Below are 24,283 nucleotides of genomic sequence, written 5' to 3'. Positions count from 1 at the left end.
CAGACCAGGACTTTTTCAACATCGTATTGGAGGGAGACAAACAGCAAGAGCAAACCTGGCATGCCTACAACAGATCCAGGTTCCTGGGATCCTTCACTGCTTTCATGATAGCTTCCTCAGTGCTAAAGGCATCCCTGCCCAGTCAGTAGACAAATAGACAAAGAAACCACTACATCCCATGTGACATTTTGCCCAGAACACCACAAATACATTGGCATTGAATTATGTTCTCTATTCATTAAGCCAACAACTATGGGATCTACCAGATATTACACACTTGCCTTCCTTTTCTACCCCAGTTCCCGTTGAAGAAAACGTAATCTACCTCAGAAGTGGGCATTGCATGCTAGAGTGATCCCTGACCTAACCCAGTAACTCCTAATTTAGGTGTAGCATCAAGTGAACCAGTGAGAGACAGTTTCAAGAGCAACATTAAAGTAGCTGCAAGAAGCAGGAGCTACTGCAATGTGAAAGTGCCCTGGGGCAGAAGTACCACACTGCATTCTTCCGTGGGGCAGGTACCTTCCTCAGCTGCACTTACCAAAGAACACACGTCGCACATGATTCCTGTGGGAAATGACAGCAACCTCACCCAGCAAGTCACCAAGAATCAGACCGCAACTGCGCCAACCACAGCATGTCACGTCGTTCACTTCATGTGATTGACTACACCATATAAATGAACGCAAAGCGGAAATCATAAAGCTAGGAGGCATTTGACCACAATAACCCTGCATAATGCCCCTACGAGCACACTTGCCACCTCAATGCCAGACGCTAGAGCACCACCATGCCTAAGCTAATAAGCTCTGTACCATGCATACCCTGCATCAGAGCCCAGCACCCACTGATCACACCAGCCAAACAGAGGAAACGGCTCTCCAAACATATCCCACATATTTCCTCCAGTCAAACAGGGACGCAATTTCTTGTCAAAGGGATCCATCATTATCTATATGGTGACATAATTCCCTTCTATATACAACCCTAAGCTCCCCTTCTTTCTAGACATCTTAATTATTTTGACTGTGACACTGACATAAACTTCAGGATCATTATCTTATCTGCAGTAAACAATCGCAGCAATGAAATCCCTCTTTTTCCTGCAGTGGGTTTTTGTTCAAAAATTTATCAGAACTGTCCCTGTGAAGAGGCCAGCCCCCCTTGCAACACAACAGCTGTTTATCATGATAACACTATGTTCTTGCCACCATCAAAAGGGGTGGTGGCCTGATGGTTGCTTATACCAGCAATCAAAGGGTTTGTTTTGGTTGTTTTATTTTTGGGAGGGACATGGAAAGCAAAGCTCCTTTTCTCTAGCTCTTGTCTGATGACCTTACAACATCTTTCTCCTGGGAAAAATATCGAGGCTTAGTGCAAGTCTGCTCTTCAGCTTAGACCACCACCTTTCAGCACCAAATTTTGGTACTGATGTCTCAGTGTCAGCTTCAGCAGATAGACAAGCTTCTTAACTCCTTTCTTGGGCCTTAGGTCTTAGACACAGTTATCAGGCAGTACATCTCTAGTGAAGAAATGCTTAGAAATGCTCTCCTCCTCCCAAAAATACGTTGGGGTTTGCATGACATTGAGAAATGCCCTCAATGCTCTCTGCCCTCACGCTCCTCCTGGCACATATTGTCACAGTACGATACATCAGGAACGGGCCACCTCTCGCCCTACACCACGTTCCGGTGCTCAGGGTAATGGTCAGTGGTTTGAACCCTTTAAAAATTTGAACTGGCTTTTCAAGAGTGACAAGTCAGCATGAGGGCTCTAATTAGGAGGCAATGACAGGAAAGATGGACACCACCCCAAATCACTCTCATAACCATGTTTCGGACAAAGTGACCCCTGCACGTCTTTAGCTGTGCTCAACGGCCAGGGCCCATGGCCAGGGCACTGCACAGGCCTGGCCAGGAGAAAGGCCTGGTGGCTCCCTCCAGCCATGCACCATTTTCATGCCCTCACAAACCACTTACCAACCTTAGTGGCAAACAGTAGCTGTTCAATTAAGTTTTGAGGAAGATACCTTAGAACATCTAGGCCCTTTGTAGATAGCTCAGGTCTCTTTCCCTACCCAACTGCTCTGGTGGCACCAGACCCCTGAGCTTCTCATCAGGTACCCAAAATGTTTTCTGATCTAGGCCTCAGCAGTTACTGCCCTCAGATCATTTTCCACTAAGTCTTCTCCATACAAATATTCACACAAGCAGCTCTGCAAACAATTCTGTCTTCACTGGAGTTATCTTCTGTGAAGATGATCTAGAGCAGCAGTTAAATCCTCACGGAACGCTTTTTCCCCTCCCTGCAAATGCCTGCCAGGCTGGGGAGGTGAAGCCAGAGAGGCAACAAATTCAGCAGAAAAAAAAGTATGATGACATTTTCCACCCGTTTCCCTAGATTTTCAGATTATCTCATCTAACTGCTTTCTGCGCACAGCGCAGAGGAGTTGCTGCCTGAAAAACGGGGGCAGGGGCATCCCCAGGGGTCAGCACACATCCCTGGGCAGTGGGTGCCAGCACTGCCACATCAGTCCTTCTTCCACCCTTCCCTCGTACCGGGGTGAGAGCAGGAAGGAAAAAAGCCTCTCTGGCTCTTTTGCTTTTCCCCCCTGCTACAGTTTGAGGAACCCACAACAATTTATTGTCATTCAGACAATCATTCTATCACCCAATAACCCCTCCCCACCCGGGAAGGGGAATTCAGAAAAACAAGGAAACCCGAGGGTTGAAATATAAACAGATTTAATAGAGTAAGATGAAATAATTAGCGTTAATAATACTAAAGAACCAGCATTGATCCCCATACTCCCCATACCAATATAAAATATACAAGGATTATACTCAGCCAATTCTATCAGCAGGAGCTCTGCACTCCCAGCAGTGGGCAGCCAATGTCAGACATGGCAAGCACTACAGTTTCAGGAGGAAGGGAAGGGCTCAGCGGTCTGGCGCCAGGGCAAGAAGTTCTCGGGATCACAGCCATCAAGGAAGAGAGAGAGCTTCTCAGCAAACTTTCTACTTTATATTGAATGTAATGTTCATGGTATGAAATAATCCTGCTGGCCAGCTTGGGTCAAGTGCCCAGGTCTCGCTCCTCCTCATCCCTGCACCTGGCAAGGCTCGAAAACACTGAGACCTTGAAACCTACATACCATAGCTGGCTATAAAGTAAATATTTTCACAACTTCATACACTAGAGTCCTCTAGAAGTGCAGTTTTCCCAGGCATTAGAAGAGAAATTAGTCCTGTGTCACTCAAACCAGGACATCCCCACAGGCCATGCAGCAAACACTGAGGCAGTCACTGCAGTCTTCGTCCAACTGGAAGGAAACCCAGGAAGCTGAACAAGGTAGAGGAGGAACAGAGCGCACACACACACACACACACACAAAGTAAAAAAGCAACTGCTGGGAAGAAAGGAAGTATGTTTTTCAAAAAGCAAGTTTTGTGGCTTTTTTAGTTTATTTTTAACTGCATATCATGTTCAAAAATTATTATCCTCATATTTGGAATTGAACAGGACATCTATTTTTAAATGCTATTAACTCAGTCACAAATCAACCCCAGGGACAAGACAAACAATAATAAGTCAGTGCCACAAACAATTACAAAGTCATACTGGCTATAAATTAGTTAGGTAGCCATTCCATATCGTTATCACATTTTACATGAATCTCTGGTTTGGATGTGCCACAACACCTTTCCTGTGTAAAAAAGACTACACCTCAGACTCAAGATCCCAGTTACTCCAAAGCATTTTCACATCTTCTTTCAACCCCAAATTCTGCTGGCCCAACAGGTATATACAGCTGTCCTGGTTTGAGGTAAAACAGAACCAATTTTCCATTCAGTGATTTTACCTTTCAGTTAAATCTCTTCTAACTGAACTCTCTGAAATTAACAGTGTATTTTTCAGACAGTAGTCCACTTCCAGAGTGATAAGGCCTGATATTCATAATTTATACCAAGGAATGGTATGCAGAGAGGCTCCTGCTTATATTCACTGCTATAACAACCAAGGTCAGCTAACTTTGTTATTTGCCCCATTGGAGGGTCAGAAGCAGAAAAGCATGGAGGGGTCCCACCTGCAGGGAGGAGCAGACAGGACAGGTGACCCAAAACTGATAACAGGGTATTCCATCCTATCTGCCCCACGCTCCATATAAAAGCTGAGGAACCAAAGGGATCATCCTCTTTCTTCAATAACCAGCATCCGAGGAGGACCCTGTCTGTCTGCCTCTGATCCCGATCTGTGCATTCCTGAATCTGGAATCCAATTCCTATCCATCGCTGAGTCCAGTCTGGAACTTTCCCAGTGCCTGCTGGTGACGTGATCATCATCCTGGGAGCTTGATACAGTTTTGCGTAGATTGTATATATTTCTTTTTTTTTCTTATTATTAATATTTCGTTAAAGTAGTTTAGTTTTTTTAAACACCTCTCTTTCTCTCTCATCCTTCTTTCCCTGAAGGGAAAGGCTGGGGAGAGCATCTGTCATTTGTTTCAGTGGCCAGTCGAGCCCAAACCACGCCAACAACAAAGCAAGTTTATACACTCAGGCAGAGAGCAGGCTGTCGTATTTTATGTTTATAACATAGAGCTTCAAATTGAGAAGTATGAATATCCCAGTCTCACAACTGATAGTAGACCAGCAGTGGTGCTAACATGAGATTGATGAACAGAGTTTGCATCTGTCCAGTACATCCTCTTCCAGTTCGGTCCTTCTATTCTGGGGGCTGCTTTGTTCATACTGTGTGACACATGAAAATGGCACTTGTTACCACCGAGATTCTGTCCCACCTGATGCCTCAGACAGGCCAGACCATGGGACTTCACCTTCCCCACTGCACTCCTGGCATTAACCTCACTGTTTCCCCAAGAGGGAATACAACTCCCAAACTAGAAATCAAGGGGTGATTGCCCCCCAAAAGCGTCCCCCTTCTCGTGAGACCAGCTACTGTTCTTTCCTCCCATTGCACCCCCTCACTTAAGGGAAGCAAAATGTTTATGCAAACACAACTTCCATTCTTTACAGATACAGTACTCCACAACACCTAAAGAACTCTGTCACACTGCAACCATGTTGCCTTGCTCAAAATTAACTGATCTTTTAAAGCAGGGGTAATTTGTGGATTTTCAGTTAGTAAGACTTGGGTTTTGAGGGTTTTTTTGTTTTTAAAAATAAAAAAGGTGGGTTCTGTCTCTGCATTTTCTTCATGGAGATGAACACACCAAGTACTGTTAGTCACTATGTAGGTAAAGTAACTGCTCTCCTTAAACAATGATGAAATATTTAACACTGCCTGCTGAGAAGAGGTTATTATCATATAGTGACAGAAAACCCGCTCCAGTGGTTTACAGGTAGAGGAGAAGGTCTCAAAGACGACAGGAAATTCTTAGCTTGGAAAGACAAATAGCCGTCATGACCTAGTATGGAAATTATTTCCCCTCTTAAAACAAACATGAACAAAATACAATTTACATGGAATCCATTAACTTCAAGTTTCCTAAGTTTTAGGAACTACTTACTTCATTACAAGCTAAATGAAGACCTTTATAAACAGCTGCTTTGGATAACAAAAAAAAAAAAGAAATCTAAAATTTGGTTCTTCTCAGGTCCATGTCTCACTTCTCTAGAGGAGGGTCTACATAAAGACCCTGAGAAGTCAGTTTTGAGACTTCATAGTGTGTTCTCATGCTCCCACCTGCCATGCACACATGGACATGTAAGAAAGATGCAGATAGTACTTTAATCCTTTTGGCATAAAAATGCATTTTTCCAAACTCTGAAGAGGTGTCATTCAAAGAGAGGCTCTGCTGGAGGACTGAGAAGTAACAGATACCACCACAGCTGATGCAGCAGTTACTCCTCCCCTGCATCTCAACAGCTCTGTAAGTCTCAACTTATCTAGTTTCCCTTGGATCAGAAAAGGGCCAAGAAAAGCATCTACATGGAAACATGCCACAAACTGCTGCCATCAGTTTCCCAATACTCATAAATAGAAGAAAAAAAGTTTTCCCAGTAGTGGTATGGGCCTTTGAAGCTTCTTGCTAGAGATGGAGTATATTTGCTAAAACTGCACCTCTACTCAATGTTTGTTTTTTTTTTTTTTTTTACATGCTGCTCTTCACCAGGGGAGAAAAGAAGAGGGGAAAGAGCAATCTGATGAGGCAGCAGTGCAGAACACCAGGTGAGCAGCCTGGCATCTGCAGAGACTCTGTAAAGCACCTCACTAAAATTATGGATCGCAGAGACAGCTTTCAGTCTCCTTTCCTTTAATACTGTTTTTCCTGTAATCAAGAATGAACTTTCTGTTAACATTCAGAGGGCAAATAATAAACTTGAATTGGGTTTCAATAGCCTTAAAAAAAAAAACACACACACAGAGTGGTACGACATTTGTGACAATGGACAAAACCCCATTTGAACTCTTCCTTCCTCTTTCTTCTGTTCAATTTTGGACATGCTGGTTGCGCACAGGAGTATAAAACTCACTTCCACATTAAGACAACAGTATGTTTCATGGCTTTAACAAGTTCTCAAACACCCAGTGAAACCAGAACAGTGGTTTAGGGGGTAGGGGGGGGAAGAAGATGGGGTTTGGGTGGTTTTTTTTTTTTTTAAATGTCCTTTTGTCCTCAATTATCTCAATATTAAAACACTAATGCTCAAGTTGCTTCTTCTGAGGCACTCAGGCAACAGCCCAAGGCAGGAGCAGAATCCCAAGGATGCAACAGGGTTTGTGGTCCACAGCCTGCCAGGAACCTGCAGCAGCCTGGAGCAGTTTCTTCCACCCTCAGTGCACCAGGGAGAAGTGGCATCCTCACTAGCAAGTACCTGGGCACTGCACAAGTCTGACACTCTGCCAGACAGGCTATTCCTCTGCACAGATCAGAGTGTGCAAATGCATATTTTTTTCAGGGTTTTTTTTTTTGGAGTAGAAAGACCAGAGTGAAAACTTCACATTTGTACTGTGACCTTTAACAACTCTCAGGTTAAACTTAATAAACTCTATTTAGAATGAATAGTATGTTAAATTAGCTAAAAATTGATAATTTTTTAATGAGGAAAAAAAGCTCAGTAAATCAAACCACCGAGCTCTAAATTAGGCACTACAGCCAAGTCCAAGAGAAAAATTCCTCAGCACAGAGGAAAAGCATTCACAGCAGAAAGATTACGCACCACTGTCCCAAAGAGAGAAAAAACTATATTCAGAAGGACACTACCAGACTTCCAACTTCCACAAAGTTTTTTTCCTCAAGAAAAAGGCACAGAGTTAACACAACGTGTTCCCGTGAATTTCCACAAGAAGCCTCATCCAAGAACAAGATGTACATGTAGAATGCAGAAAGAGAGAGCAACGAATTCTCTCTGGAAATTATTTATGCTGACCATAGCTGTTGTTCATTATTAAGTTATAACAGAAGTAAAAGCCTAGAAAGAGGGAATAAAAAGGTCTTGGTCGGTTGGCATTTAAATACTGCTTTATTTATTCTCTTCTTTTAATACAATCATATTTTACAATGTAACTATTAAAATAACATAGAAACCAAAAGGCTTCACCCTATTCCCAGCATGCTCCCATAAAATGTTCAAATAAATCTTCTCCGTTTGTTATTCATACACAGACTACTCTTCTTTGCTCATCCAGAATAACATGGTAAATTAATAACAATAAAAAAAGCCAGCAAAAACATTTCAGAATTTATCCATCACGCCACTTTTCTCTGATCGATAATTTATAGCACAACATCTTAGAAGTATATTCCACCTTTGGTCCTCTGCCACGATCTAAATCAGGAGAGGAGCAAAAACCACATTTGATGCTAGGCAATAAAAGCAGAGTACAAAGGAACTAACTAAAGTTATTTGTGGAAGGAATTACATAGACCCATCAAAGCATGTTGTTTCATGGCTTAAGTGCATGTTTCTCCACAGCTAAATGCAGAAGACAAAGACCGTCTTTACACACTTGGCTAATTCCCCTACAAAATATCTGAAGTTTTGGATGGTGGGTCCTCCTGGTTTTCCACAAGGTGACGGGAAAAGGTGCTGAAGTCCGGAAAGGACCTTCATTACCAATAATTTATGGCTGAAAAGTACTGCTGCACATTCCCTATATCGATCAGCAAAATAACCTTAAGACAACGTATCTCTGTCACATAGCCATATCCTTTCCAGCCAGCACGTATCCAGTCTTTTTGAGATAGAAGCTGGTCTTTTGCCAAAACACACAGTCACTCTATCTCCCACCTGCTAAAGACTCAGCAGCTCTTCACCACTTCCACACGCAGCAGGAGACCCCCACACCTGAAAAGGAGCTACGCTGCTAGAGGATGCTTCCCCAGCACAGGAGCTGCCTCGTTACAAGAGAAGATAGTCAATGCTCAAGTTATTCCCGTCCAGCACCTCAACACATTTAATGTATCTGTCCCATGCACTCAGATTAATGAATACCTAAAAATGCAAATTATTAAAGACTGGACACATTTCTGAGCATAAGAAACCTTCACAAGAAGGTCACTTCCACAGTTGTAGATGGGTCCCCGTTGATAACCAGCCTGCCCTGCATTGCTGGGGCTCATGTTCAGAGACAGTCAGAGGGAAGACACAGCCCATAACACACACAGACCAACTCGAGCCTGCCCTTGGCAGAAGGAACTGTGAGCCCACACCCTCCCTGGTATAGCTGACCCTCTTCTGGCAGGCTCCCCACCAACAACCAGCACCCATCCTGGCCCCAGCCTCCACCCACAGCCATGTCAGTCTCCTGGCTGCTCGGACAGTCACAGCCAGCAATTCCATACCAGGCCCAACCCACTGGTCCCACTGGTAAGTGGCTACAGGAGATAACTACAAGTATTTGTGTTTTGGTTTTTTTGGGTTTTTTTTTTTTTTTTTTTTTTTGTGCTCCACTCAGGGATGACCCAACTTGGGTCCAATAATCAAAGTAAGTTTTGGTTTTTTTTTGTTTTTTTTTTTTTTTTTACTCTCCAAAGACAGTATCAGGTGGTTCGTATCTCCTCTCAAAGAGGCCCAAAGACGTCACATCCTAATAAATAAATAAATGGCAGTTTCTGACTCCTCCTTCTTCATGGCAGATGTTCCGTTGACTTTGCAGCTGTGTATATTTACAAGTCAGTAGTTTCTTGTTTCATTCCCAAAACTACAGCTTGCAAGAGAGCCATATCATTGTCTTCTGTCAAACACACAGATGCCAGAGGGCTCTTCAATTTCCTTAGCTTGTTATTTTCGTTGCTACCTTTAAAAATCCCAGCTTTCTTCTGAGGATATACTGTCACTTTCTGAAATTATGGCTTAGTTTGCTTCCCCATTTAATTCCAGAAACACACTGGGGGAGGGGAGGGAAACATAAAACAGACTTCTGACAAAGTATGGAGCACTAAAACTTATTCTTTCATCAACACAATAAGAAGTCAGACAATGCAACTCCTCCCTCCCACCTCACGATGTTTAAACCCTGTTATTCGTTCTTCAGACTGCTATTAAGGCATCCAAATAAATGTCATTCTCCCCAGCTTCATGCTAGGAGCATCTCAGCTCCCAGGATGGGTGAGAACAGCTGTGCTCTTTTAATTGTGCATTTTCCTTTGAATGAGGGATACTGTATAACTTATGAAAAGCAGATTGTGCGGGCTCTGAGCACACCAATCCATGCTGCTACCTGGCAGCAGAGCAGCTATACTGGCCTGAAACAACATGAGTTCATCTCAAGCCCACGTGCTCTTCCGCTTGCCCTTCCTCACCTACACTGAATTACCTGTTCCAGTCCGTCCCCTTACTTATTCGCACCGTGTTAATAACAATACCCTCTACTCTTCCCTACTCACAAGAGTCAGCCCCAACACACATACCATGGACAAGGGATTCTGCTAGGAGGAATACTCATGGTGAGGAGGAAAATTAGGAGCAGTTACCGAGCTATGTTAAGGCAGTACAGCTAACTCTTTGCTAAGCCGCCTAATGCTGTAAACTTTGAGAATTTCTTTGCACATGAAAATATTTTCATGATACTGTATGAGAGTCTTCCTTCTTTCCCCTAGACCAGAGGGGAGAAGGGGATAGTCTCAGAGAGGGCTAGCGGAGGCAGAGCTCCTGGTCTGCCCCTCACCTAGGTACCCTTTCTCCACGGGATCTTCATTGGTGGGAGAGTCCCACACCACCAGCAGCTGCCTCTCCCCATCCCGACTTGTAGACCTCTTTACAAACACTTAACACACTACACACGGTGCCTCATACAGCAGCTCTTGCCCAGGGTTATGTCTTCATTTCCTAGCAGAGCACACGCAAATCAATGGGCTGCTTTTATGATTTGGGCTTGTTTTTTTTCCTCCCTGAGGAGCCTCAATTTCTATTCCAAGGCAAAGTCGTGCTTCAAACACACGGAGCAGCATATGTTATTTCTTCACCTACCAATCAAGAGACTAGAAGAAGCCAGCCTGGTACTTATATATCTGCCATTTCATAAATGCTAGGCAATACCCTAAAACTGTCTTCATTGCAGCATCCAATCTGTCCCCAGCAGACAGTCCCAAGAAAAAGGAGGTGATACAAGTGAGAGAAAGGAGCCAGGCTACAGCAACCTAAAGGTTTAGTTTTGAAAAACAGTCATTTTAGTGTCTGGAAATAAGGAGCAGCAAATTTGTCGCTTGGCTTTAACACTGTGCCCACACATACCCTGCACAAACGTCCCTGAAGAGTTCACATGGTGCAAAACCAGCTACGCCAACTCCACACCCGCTGGACGACCCCCGAGGGTCTGCCTGCCACTATAATGACTCCTGGCCATTTCACACCGACAGAGCCAAAATGACAAACGAGAAGCGGTGTGTTTGGCCTGCAGCGATCTGGCAGCAAGAGGCACGACCCAAGGAACTGGTTCCAAAGGCAACACGTGGCGCCACGGGGCAGGGAGATCCTGGAGCAAGGGGGCTGCTGGCCAAGTAAGCATTGCTTCATGGGGACAGACAGACAGACAACAGCAGCAGTTCTCAGGACAAGCCTTGCCCAAGAACTCCAAAGATAAGTTACAATTTGTCAAAGCAGTCTTTCAGACGAATGTATTTAATGTAATTAAAAATGAAAGGTAGATGAGGAGAATCAAGTTCCCCTCAATTTAGACAGGAACTCATATCTTAAAATGCACCAGAGGCGTAGAGTAATCTTCCAGAAATGTTTTTCCTGTCACGTCTTACTGTTTAATTATATATTACCATTCCAAGCTACCATGACAGATTTTAAGGGAGTTTGTCTTTTTTCCATAATTAATCATAGCAAAGACTCATCTGTTCTTCAAGCCCGGTGATGACAGAGCTGTTTTCACCACTGTAAGGCAATCATCCCACAGCATTCCTTCCTGAAAGCTATTGCAAAGAGAAAAGCTCACCTATCTGCACAAGATGCCTTTCAAAGATATAAATCAGCTCCATATACATTACTTCATGCTATAGGGAAGTAAGGAAGGGAAAACTCCTTTTCCATAGCAAGCAATCATACAGACGCACAGGCTAATAATGCTACACAAATGCTTATTACAAATATATAAACCAAATGTAACCATCCAGGAACAAGTACCCAAACCCTTAGCCATCAGACGCTCGAGAGCCATCAGCATCCACCACTAGTGCAGGAGGAAGGGAGGCAAAAAGACACTTGCTTCTTCTGCAAACATAAGGCAGCCTCCCTTATAATTATCATAGCCAACAGTTATTTTAAAGGCAGCTTTGGTCACCATCATATTCTATTCTAAGTGCAGAAGATGTGTCTTCAAAAATAACTTCTAGCTACATGTAGAGCAGCGCGAACAAACTATCCAGTCAAAGAAGAGAAACACACAAGACAGAAAATAGTAAGTGTTAATTGAACAAGAGAAAGAAGTCTCACTTTCTTTTTTTAGTATCATAAGCCACAAAAGTGAGATTACTGGAAAAAACAACTCTTTTGCTTCGGATAATCAAGCATTTATCACTTCCAACAGCTACAGCCTATAGCATGTTCATAGAAAGTTTTCTTGATGACCGCTGAAGGAAAAAGTACTTTCAACATAACCAATTACATAAAGGGATCACCACCCAAAGTGTTTTATCCTTCGTCCTCTCAGTTTGAACCCCTCAAAGGATGTAATTTTGCAAGGATCTAATTCTTTTCACGTCTGTGAAATCCTGTGACATACACTCTTCTTTTTCCACACAAGCAACAAATAAAACTCCAACCTGACATTATTTTATTTTGATTGCTCTCCTATATCCTTCACACAGTATGCTGGTGGCTTCCCAATTACAAGTCATTAAGAAAAAAAAAAATACAAAGCTAGTTCCGCTCATAAAAACAGGCATAGATAGGCACCACACAGCCCTGAGCAGCAGTAAAGTTTCATGTGTCTTATTATAGTCTCATAAGAGTAACTTTGGATTAAAGATCAAGTTTTCAATAACCAAGCACTGTATTAACAGTGCCACCGTTATGGCTTTCTAGCTATTTCCCGCTTTTACAAAGCAAGATAATTAAAGCAGCGGTGACTACAGTCAGAGGATATATTCCGTGTCACTGGCTGCTAAAGACTAAGTTTACATTTGTATCCAAATATTTAGAAACATTTTTACCAGTACCACACTTTGTTAAGGGCTGACCTAAGAAAGGCTCTTGCATTCCAAATGATCATTTTTTTTCCAAGTTTTAAAAAAATAACAGATTTTGCCATATATCTTAACCACCACTTTCAGAAGATTAATGTTTTAAATAACGACAATATCCTGAGAGCTTGGTGATCTGTTCCAAAAAGATGAAGAACAACACGTTTAAAAAGACATTGCCCAAAAAATTGCCCAAGAGAGCACAGAGAAAGTGATCTTTACACAGAACATTATACATATCTCTCTCTTCTTTTATTTACAAGAATAAAGTGTTTTCAGCGCTCTTATTTTAAAAATGCATAGGAATGACATGCACTTAACAACACTATGATGTATTAAATCACTTAAAGATTTTCACCCACTAGAAGCAGGCTTTTTATTTTATCTACTAAGGGTGAAAATATTAGATGCATATTTGCATGCTTTCTGTAATCAAAGTGTTGGAGATTTCCCACAGCACATGTTATGAACTTGCTGAGTATCCAGAAACAGAATAAGAGCCCATTTTCTATGGCAAAAGAAAGGAAAGTGGGGATCCTAAACCTTGGCTCGTTCTGCTCTCTGTAGCCTCAAAACCCAAACAGACCCCTACCTACCCCAAATATTAGCAAGTTATAGTAAGGCAATACTTCTACTGTACTCTAGTCACTTACACTGTGAAGAACATCCCGTGCTGGAGAAAGCTTCCCAGCAAAAAGCAACTCTTTCTAAGTATCAAAAGTAACATTCTCTTTTCCAGATATCTAGGAAAAATGGAAGCATCGCTTATAATATTTTTTCCCCAGTCCTGACAACTAGCCTTTAATTTGCTGCCATCTGTACTTCAGGAAACTTCAGCCCTTTCATTAGGAAATCCCTCCCACAGGTTTACTTGCAGGGAATGGTTCAGATCTGCACTATGTAGTAAAATAATTAACTTGAAGAAATCACACACCCAGATCCAAACTGGTGTATCATTTAGAAAAGATGAATTATTTAAGATCAATCTTCACTTGCTAGTTTTAATTTAATGCACAAGTCTTTTAGCCTTGTATTAGAATATACATGATTTTCTCATTAACAGAGAAGAAGAAAACTAAAGAGGTTGTAACAGGAGATTTACAATCATCTGCCCTAACCAAAACAACAGAACTTACTGTACAACTTGTTCATCCAAGGAAAACCTCAAATACAGCCGTGTTTCCTCAGACATCCTATAAAACTGTAGTACTTGCGTACATACATGCATACAAACCGTCTGTAAGCCATCCCTAAACTCCCCAAATCCCTTAGAGGTGCTGACTGCATGCTTGTAATCAAATGAAGCTAGGGCCAGCGGTTTCAAAATAACAGCAGAAAATGTAAACCAGCACTACAGAATTCAAGATGGAAAACCACAAGCATTTCTGTTTCATCAACTGCACTTCCAGAAGTGAAGAGGAAGACTGCCTCCACCAAAGGTGTTGTTCCTCAGAAATAAGAGGTCTAAGAAACAAACTATTCAAACATCAGCAGGATCCAGATTCGAACCCGCATCCTACATAAGCTGACATATCAAACCACCACCAACCAAAAAGCTGCAGGTTTTTAATGTATGGAACGTTTGAAAAAAAAAAAAAAAAACACACCTCACGCTAGGTTTCAGATATCGACAGAAAAATCTTTTGACAGCAGGAGCGTTTTGCATTTAAGAGAGAAAAGAGAGCCTTTAAGGCTAAAGAAATGAGCATCCAGTCTCTGGATGTAGCACAAATTTCTGCCTAGCCACAAACAACTCACTCCTGCCCCTCCAAAGCCTCTGCTCTCCCCCCGCTAAAATGAAGGTACCTCCTTACCCGCCCCAGCAGCCATCAGAGCCTCACAAGACTCAAACATAGAATAACCAAAAAAACCCACCATGTTTTTCCAATAATCTTCAGATCTGTTACAGGAATGTTTTGCTAGAGGAAATGCCTGAGCGAGTAGCCTTAGACAACTGTTTTACATTAAGGAGGAAGCACATTAATTTACTGCATGAGTACTACAGTGATGCACTTTTAGGAGGTGCAGTATTGCGGCCACAGTTGCCATTTTCAGCATCTGAGAAGAAACACAAAAGCTGCCAACACTAGGTTGCATAAGAGCTCTTTAAGCACATGGTTATTTACAAAAGCAGAGGTAATTATAATGCAGGAGGTGGATCCCAAACAAACAGACTTGACTAACGCTGTCAAAAAAACCCTCAGAGATCTACAATTACTATTACTTAATTGTAGGACAGCTGCATGAACAGCCTCCGTCGCTCGCTGTACTACCAATATATGGCCCAAAAAAAGTTGGGAAAAACATGCTGTTTCAAAATGCAAGCTGATGTCGGAAGCTACTTATAGAGGAGAACGCAGGGAAATGCCATTTCTCTCAACAGCTTACCTGATCTGGACTTAATGATGTCGCTGAACTCGCTGTGTCCCCCACCAGGTCCTTCCTCCTGGTCGGAGACACGGGCCATGCTCGTGGGGCTGGGGAATGCCACGGCTGCAGCCTAAATCCGTCGGGAGAGGTTTCCCATGGAGGGCCCCGGCTCAGCACCAGCACCTACAGGGCAGGACCAGCAGCAGAGAGGCACTGTAACTCCATGGGCTGCACCAGGGCTGACTCCGCGTGGGAGACGCAGGCCGGGACCGGGGCTCGCTGGCCACGGCCACGCGTGACAGTGTGGTCGGCCAGCCACCCGCTGCGCCGCTGCCGAGGGACACTTCATGAGATTTAAAAAGTGAGACAGCACAGAGGTGTGCCGCTGGCCAATTTAATCACTAGCCACGAAAGCAAAGCTTCGGCCATTCTCGGGCGCCCCACGCCCACCCGTGCACCACAGAGGGGCAGGACACAGCCTGTGTCACCCCCGTCACCCAGCTGGCAGCAAAAGGGACATCCCCGCTTGAGGCGGGTAGCAAAGCGCGGGAGCCCCGCTCCCGCCGGGCGGCGAGGGGGCTACGGGCAGTCGCGCTCCTGCTGCCGGCCCGGGGGCCTGGGAGCCGCCTGTGGGAGAACCCACGAAGCCCCTCTCTCGGGACGGGGGGAGCCGAGCCCCGCGGGTCGGGGCCCCGCACACAGCCCCGGGCAGCTCCCCGCCCGGCCGCCCCGGCAGAGCCGCCGCCACCCCCGTTCCCCCGGCGGGGATTTTGACCCGGCGGGCGGCCGGGCGTGCCGGCACCTCCTCCCCGCGGGCTGCGCGGCTGCGGCGCCGCCGGCCCCCGGGCACCCCCCGCGGCGGGGCCGCCCCTCGCTCCTCTCCCCCGTCCCGGCACCCCCGCCCGCAGGTGCGCCCAGCCGCCGGCATAGCGCCCCCGCCCCCCTTTTACCGGCTCGGAGTTGGGGAACAAACTTTCCCCCCTCCACGCCCCTTCCCGCAGCCGCGGCGCCCGCTGGCCCCGCTCCCAGAGGTGCTGGAGCACCCGCCGACGGCAACCCACCACCACCGTCGCCACTCACCCCTCGGACACGGCGGCGGGAGGCGGTCCCGCTCCCCCCGCGGCCGGCTCCTCCCCGCGGCGCTGCGCTGGCGGACCCACAACTTTCTGTGCGAGCCGCTGCCGTCCCTCCTCCTCCTCCCCCTCCCCCTCCGCCCCCTCCGCCCTTCCCGGCCCCGCACCGCGACTCCTCCCTCGGCCCCGGCGCCCCCTTTGTTAGCCGGGCCAGCCCCGCTGTTGCCGGCAGAGCCGCCCCGGCGGCGCGGCCCCTTCGCCAGGGGGCGGGAGGGGCGGGACCCGGCCGGGACAGGGCGGAGGGGGGCAGAGGAGGCGGGGCGGGACCAGGACCAGGCCCCGCCCCCCGGAGGGCCCCGCCCGAGGCAGCGGCGGGTGCGGGGCTGACTCGCCCCCGCCCCCCCCCCCCCAACTTCCCGGGGGCCTTCCCGCTGCGTGACAGAATTTGGGGGGCGTTTATGCGTTTTACAGGCTTGAGCAGCGGGGAACGGGCGTGTCGTCTCGGGGGGGTCGCCTGGCGGCCGAAAGTGGCGGGTGGTTTTCGGCTGGGCGGGAAAGCAACAGTACCGTATCAGTAAAGATGTACGGCGCGGGACGCTGCCTCATTTTCTAGGTACCAACAGACATACACGTTAGTAAAGTATTTGGCTCACGATGATTAATTTGTTGCCGCACATGCGATTTGGGAATGAAGGTGCTCGTATTTGCTCGGGCGGGTAATCCGTACTCACCTGCGCTGCCAGGCTGCTGAGCGCGTGCTCCCGCCTTTATCTCGGTAAGCGTTAGTCTGAGGTTTCCGCGATACCGGAGACACGCCGTAGCTGGGTAATTCCTCAGTGTTACCCGCCAGGCCTCGGCCCTCTGGCCCAAAACGTTTTCAAGGTTAGAGACATTCCCAACTCCGAGTATCTCCCTGCCTTAATAACAAAACCCAACGCTGGCCAGCACTCTGCAGGAAAGCAGGTGCAGAGTTTATCAGCCAGAAGAAAAGAGGGAGCCCAGGCTTGGCGACACATTCACTTTGCATCTCCAGGTGAACAGAAATCGGTAGCAATGACATGAGGAAGATTTGCTTCAAAAGTCTTTTTTCTTACCAGTTTACATCTCATGAGTTTACTAGTCACTACAATAATAAACAATGATTACGTGTATTTTAGCCTAAACTAACTTTGATATTTACCCATACTTTTACTATTTCCCCCGAGGAAAAAAAGAGATACCTCAAAGAAACAAAACAAGCTACTTGTAAATTATTATTACCATAATTCTACCTGTATTTAACATTTTTTCCTCAACCTTTGATCTGTGCAGTACGTGTGTAACAGGGACTGGGACTTACTGTTCTGCATCCCAGGAGGCAGGGCCTCGCAGATTGTGCAATACATTTTTGCACTTTGAAGAAGCCCTGGAGATGAAGATGCCTAGTTGTGATCGTGGAACAGATTTCCTAGGTGATTCAGTGCAAATTAGTTAAGTCATGCTTGATCTGCTTAATCCAAACCACAGCATGAAAATCATTAATGGTTCTTACTTGTAAACAGAAAATAATAAAAGTGTCCAAAGATGACTGAAGTTGTGAATCTGTTGAGAACTGTGGATCATGGATTACAAACACTACAAAGCACCGATATCGGCGCCTGTCAGTGTCCAACTGTAGGGCAGTGCGGAGCAGTAGACTGGTTTTGTTGGGAAGGTGGGATCTGTGTTTGTGCCTGTCTGTTTATGTTATAGTGATAAACGTGTACTACAAACACAACCTTTGTGGTTAGAGGAGCACCACTTGTTCCTTGCCTTCTGCCTTGCTGCTCTCGACTGAACAGGCGGCTTCTCCGCCCCATCCCATGCGTTCCCTCTGCATGCTGGGTTTTCCAATGCCCAGTGACGAAAAAATACCCAAATACTGGAAGCCCAGAACCCAGGCGTAAGCCAGCTGCTTTTCATAGCGGTCCTCCACAAACAGGACGAGAGACGCACCGACCCACGTAACCCAGTGCCCGCTCAAGAGTCAGCCCAGATGAAAATGGTCATTTCTCACTACCGGGTATCTTGCAGAGGTGCGGGGCCCAGTGATCCCAAAGCACCCCATTGCCTTGCCGAATGCAAGGGAACACTATGTGGCAGAAGGGCCTTTCTTTCGCAGGCTGCACTGAGGGGATTAGTCATTTCACAGAGGTTACCCAAGACCGCTATCAGGTAACAATAACTTTGATCGCTAAAAGCTGCCGTCAAGCTGATAAGCGGGAGCAGAGCGCTGGTGTATCCTATTTCAAATCTCCGCGTGTAAGCCCAAGGTCCCGATTTTTATAATCTTGCTCTGAAAGCACCTACAAATTATTTCTCAAAAAGAAACACATTTCAGTTTAACCTGATAGCATTCCCTTTTTTCTCTTTTTTCCTCTTTTTCTTTTATTTTTCTGTTTTAGACAGAAGTAGCATCATTATCTTCTTTGAACTGCGGAGTGCCAGCACAAGGGTAATAGAATAACAAGACTGCACACTACCTCAGGGAAGCAGGAGAAATTTCTTCCCTGGTGTGTTTCAAACATGCCTCTCTCCAGAGCCATCCTCACTCAGCTGCTGATCAAAGCCTGAGTTTTCCAAGCTAGTTATTTAGACGGTAGGCTTCTCAATGCAAAGGTCTCTAATTTTTATATCTGGGTCTTTAGGCACAAGTCCATCAGGGGGAAAAAAAACCCCACACCCCAATCTTTAATACTCTGTACACGCATATGCTTTAGGTCTCTCTAATTCCATATTCCCGTGACTGGTAGAATCAGAAAATAAGGACTAGCACAATTTTAAAGTCAAACAACAAAGTCTCCACCCAGTTGTATTTCTAAAACCTACATTCACCTACAAATGTCCTGGTTGCTGCAGACCATTGATATCATGTGGATTGTGTGGCACAGTTTACCTTTCTGTATGATGCAAAATAAATTAGGAAAAGAAAGGAAAAATCCATGAATGCCTTAGATAATGTTAAGAAAAGAAAGACAAGGAGAATACAGAAAAAGCAATTGTGAAGAAATGGGCTGAGGAGATGTGGAGCCCTTGAACTTTGACCAAAGTAAATAAATATTTATTCCTTAGTGCAAGAAAACAATGCCATTGTGAGGCTCTGAGCTCATCTTACCTTGCCTCCTTGACTTTTCTTTGTTCTTAGCATTTCTATTTTTAGAATACACTCATAATTGATAGGATTAAGATTTAACTAGGAATTTCAGGTATCTCCTTACCCTGAGATTGACTGCTATAATAATGCGCGTGCCCATTCATCAGTGTTTTGTCATGATTTCAGAAAACCATTCCATATTCAGAAAGACATGAGATATCAAACGGATTGCTTTATGAGTACCTTTATTGTCCCTTTCTGCATTCCCCATCGTACTGTCACTCTCAGTTAACAGATTGGGCAGGCTGTTACTCAGCAGACTTTTTTTTTTTTCCTGCAGGACTTGCATCTGAATTCAAATAAAAGCTCCTTGGTGCTTTGGTGCTGACGTGCTGGCACCTACCAGTTAGTACAAGTCCCTTACAATTTTCATTATCTCTTATCCAAGGAGAAAAATATATAAAAAGACATATTAAGTGAACATTCCCTCCCTGTATGTTCCTCTTGTGAGGAAAATGAACAAGTTTTTCTAAAAGCTTGGGTCAGTTTTATCTACAATTCCTTTGACAGTACCTTTGAAAGTCTTTAGTACGCCAGGCAGACATAATTGGCTTGTTACTTTTCCTTTTGTTTGCTGTAATCTAAGCGCTTTACAGTTATATTTGTTGTTCAACTAATTATCTGATACTAGAATATACAAGATCAGCCCTAGCACAATTTTTAAAGGTAGGAGAGCATTTTCTACCTTCAGCTCCTCAGTTTGGGATCCGATTTTAACGTCGGATTGTATTTTTATTCCAAGCTCAGCCACCTTTGTGTGTGAGTTCCTTCCAAACTCCTCCAAGAATTAGAGCCCATTTGTGGCAGGCACTGTAATGTATCTTAATAAATTGCAGACTGTTTTGCCACACAGAGTTAACCACATGTTAGGGGGCACCAGGAACAGGAAGCGAGAGGGACGGAGTGGGGGCAGAGGGCAGGAGGCAATCACGGCCACTACAGGAGGCCTGGGTGCAAGATGCCCTCCCAGCAAAATGCCTGTCACCTGCACTGCCACAGGCCCACCGGACTGTCTCTGCGTCACCAATCTATGTCCCCTTTCTGTTTAAGCTCAACAGAAAGCAGTGTGTTCCCCTCAGCATACTTCCATTTCTACAAGTTGGGATCTGTATCTTCAGTAGATTCTCCCCACTCTGTTTTTATCTCATTAGATTCGATATATCTATCGATCAGATCGGATTCAAGGGAATATTGTGTGGGTAAAACACACTGGAACCTTGTATCTTAGGTTTCAGCAATTTTTTATAGCTTCATTACAAAACCCCAGAAAATTGCACTGTATTAATAGAAATGCTGACATCCCTTTAGCTGCAGTGACATTAATTGAAGCTACCATAATTTATCATCGTTCTGAAGAATATAACCTCTAAAAGTACATTAAATAAGACTGCATTAATGAACAATTATAGTAATCAATTTACCCTCGCAACATAACTCTCTTAACTGCAGCAGAGGATTGGAAAAGAGAACCATCAACAACAAAAACGCCTGTGCAAGACAGGAACCTTTGGCCAACACCCTGAGGCAATCCTCCGCAAGGGCAGGTGTGAGTTATTAGTCAAAGTCACTCCTAACACAAGTTGTTTTCCATTTATTTATTTAACCTTTCTGTTTATTTCTTTCACTCCTGGCTATTTTTTTCAGTGACATTCCATTGGCGTTTGAATAGCCTATGCTATATATTGGCATAAGTTTGTTCAGCGGCTAGACATATAAATACCTAATGCTTGTACAATTATAGAATAAGTACACTTTTTCATTAAGTTTATCAGTTAGGGGATAGAATAGGAAACATGGTTCCTGTGTTAACACAACATAGAAACTTGTGTAACTTCCCTAATTTTATTAACTTGCTTCACTCTTTGCAGTAGGGAAAAAATAACACCTGCCATCATAGGAGCATTATTTATTGAATGAAACAGTATGATAGATGGACAAAGACAATTTGGAAACACTTTAAAAATGAAAGCACTCACCACTCTGCAGAAATAGTTATTGGTGGAAAGTATGGAAAGGGTGTTTCTTTGTAAATCTGTATTTTAGGGGTAGGCAGTGGAAGAAGAAACAGTTCCTTCTTACCAAAGTTAAGAAGCAATTCCTTGCTACCTGTGAATCCTCCCAATATGGAATGAATACAAATCAACTTAAACACAAAAGAGGAATGAAACAAATAAATTTTTCATAAATGATCCTTATTTGTTACATTTGTTTGCATCACTTTAGATCGAATGATTAGGTACGTCACCGCTTCTTTGCCATCTCCTCTTAAATGATCAACGTGGATGCTTTGTACTTGACCCCTCAAGAAGTTCCCTAACTAGAAGCAGAATTGAAGATTTTATATATGAGATTGCACAAGTGTAAATAAAATATCTCTCTGCTGGAAAACACCATTCAGTAACGTCTTTACTGGGACAATGGCACCCCCTGGGACACCAAAAGCACCAGGAAAAACCTGTGCTGTGGACAGCATGTCCCACATTCCCACCTACTAAACACTTTCCACCCCATTAAACTCCCCCACGGGCTAGACTTGCCAGCCCGTGGCTTTTGCCCCCCCGAATCACACAGGGACACGGGCGGTTACCAAGACTGAGGCAAGAGCCAGGCTTGAAATGCTTCGGCATTGATCCCTCCAGCTGCAAAACAGCTGCAGTCCAGAAGCTGCGTGGCAGTGCTCTCACCACCCTGAGCAAACCCTCACACGTTCGCCTTCCCGACCACGGATGAGCAGCCTATGGCCAGAAGGCTGGACCAGATTCTGCCATACCTGCCTTTGGACCCTGTAGGAAGCCCCAGTCTTAATTAATTAACTCCGCATGGGCTTACAAGACTACCATTAGCCTTCTATTTCCAAAACATGGAGTTTTGTTCATGTGCTGAAAGCCTAAATAACTTTCAATTACTACCGCTAAGTGGGGTTTTCTTTCCTTGAGATGACAAGGGTTTTGGCTTTTAACTAAAACAAATAAAGTTGCCATGATAACATTAGAGCTGAGCATCACAAATGTGTACATAAATTTTTAATTCTGAGCAAATGAATAGCCCTTTTCAGTCAACAGAATAAATTATATAACTGAAGTTTTATACCCACCAAAGACTTTAGTTATGAGTTTGTTTTGCAGTGGCTTGGTTTTCTGTGGCTACAGCTATAACATGTCAGGAGATGCTCTGCAAGCTGCAGCATCTGACAAAGCCTGTTTGTAGATCACCATGATGGCTAGGTAATCTCACTCTGTGCCGCTTCACATTTTCACGCTCACTTTATGAAAATTTAGCCTGAATGAGGTCACTTATCGCAAGGTACAGTCAAAGCTATTTCAGCTAATGGTTTAAATCCTCTTGACTGAAGCCTCTCATCCTCCTCCTGGAGTGGGCACCAGTGTGGCTGTCCCCAGCGAGGCGTGGGGCAGAGATCAGCCGCTTGCCCGGCCACCAAGCTCCCAGTGCGGCCGGCCAGCCGGCCATGTGCTGGCTGTGCTCCTTGCGAAATTTCCCCTGCGTGAGCAGGAAATCTTGGCCACCCGGTCAGGGCAGCCTTCTGTCTGCTTTGTGCAGCCAGGGCCAAGACTGAGGTCTGAACATAGTGAGTGCGGTGGGTTTCCCGGAGGGATGAGTACTCTTGAGTTATGTCGCTGGGAGTGTTTGAAAGGAGCGCATGGATGAGATTTCCAGAAGCGACGGGGCCCCACGCCTGGCACACTGGGGCTGCCGCCTGACTGCCACGGGAATTACGTGCCCGGTTCAAGGAAAAGCGTTTGGCTCCAAGTACGCAGTTCCTCAGGGAATGCAAAATTTTCTAAGAGACATTTGCTGGTTCCTTAAATTATTTTGCAGCTAGTTAAATAACTGCTGTGCTAGAAGCTCTGCAGGCAGTAATTATTGCTCCATTTTCTTCTATTAGGCAGTCCTGAACTGAGCCACGAAAATTGCTTTGAAATCGCAGCAGACAAAGAGGAAACTTTTGGACATCATTTACTTTGGGATGTTCCAAACCAAAGCTATCTTCCAAACCAAAAAAGAAGTCCAGCCCTGCCAAGTCCTTAATCACTGAAATGAAGAAAGAGACCACAAAACTGAATGAAAAGATGATTGAAACCATTCTCCTACTCTGAAAAAAGCCTTTTTTGGAGTTACTGTCAGAAGAAAATGAGGGAGCAACAGAACCCCTTAATACATCACTGATGTATCTAACTGGACGTGACTTGCAGAGGCCAAGCATTTGAAAGGGAGCAATGCTGGAGTTTGTCCTTGCTGGAAAAGAACTCGTACATGGACTTTGCGTTTCAGAAAATAAAGCCTTACTGTCATTTCCAGAGAAATTTCCAACCGTGTGAGAGCAAGAATCTTCTTAAGAGTATCCACTATACTGTGCCATTAGAACATAATTGTAACATAATATCTGAGCACTTATGCTTCAAGCACTTACGGACTCATCTTAAAAACATTTACCAGGTACAGGATGACAGTATTATTTATAACACAGCAGCACCAAAGGGCTCGCTCAGTCAGGATCGGGTGCCTTTGAGCTCAACAGCATGTAAACACAGAGCAACAAAGTCCCTCACCCAGAGAGCTTGTGTCTGGCCCTGGACAAAAGGTATGTTTTACAACTCTGCAAATATGATCTGGCAAATGCTGTAACTACTGTTAAAAGGACCAATGTATATTTAACATACAAAACGTATCCAAGCTCTGGCAAATTCAGAGTTTTAATCTAGTCTGAAATACGATGCCGTGAACATGAAAAAAAGACAACAGTAAACCAAATTGTATGATTGGGAAAGCTAGCTGGGAATGAAACTTAATTTTAGCAAATCCTGTAAAACATTCGTTATGAAATATGAAATCATCTGTCCTTGCCCTGAAGTAGCAATCACCAGCTGGCAACATTTTGCCAGCATCAGACCAGAAATGGTCCTGACAAAGGATATGAAGAAGGGGAATGCAATAGAAAACTGTTTTCAGCGAGCATAAGACATGCTAGGGATGCAAATGCTCATGGGAAAGTTT

General features: G+C 44.7%; 1 protein-coding gene across 2 annotated transcripts in view; it reads right to left on the bottom strand.

The window, feature by feature from the left end:
* UTRN (utrophin) overlaps nucleotides 1–16,241 on the bottom strand; it is a 391,420-nt gene extending 375,179 nt beyond the window's left edge. The window contains exons 1-2 of one of the 2 annotated variants that reach the window (XM_074580341.1): nucleotides 16,106–16,241; nucleotides 15,044–15,208 (exon numbers count right to left, since the gene is read on the bottom strand). In XM_074580341.1, coding sequence (XP_074436442.1) covers nucleotides 15,044–15,122 — 79 coding nt within the window. In that variant the 5' untranslated portion in view covers nucleotides 15,123–15,208; nucleotides 16,106–16,241. Of the gene's footprint in view, nucleotides 1–15,043; nucleotides 15,209–15,975 lie in introns of both variants that reach the window. The other variant, XM_074580342.1, reaches the window with a different exon arrangement.
* Nucleotides 16,242–24,283: the final 8,042 nt, after the last annotated feature.

This window comes from Larus michahellis, chromosome 3, assembly GCF_964199755.1.
Source record: "Larus michahellis chromosome 3, bLarMic1.1, whole genome shotgun sequence".
Classification (NCBI taxonomy): domain Eukaryota; kingdom Metazoa; phylum Chordata; class Aves; order Charadriiformes; family Laridae; genus Larus; species Larus michahellis.
This window is presented reverse-complemented; position numbering and strand designations above follow the sequence as displayed.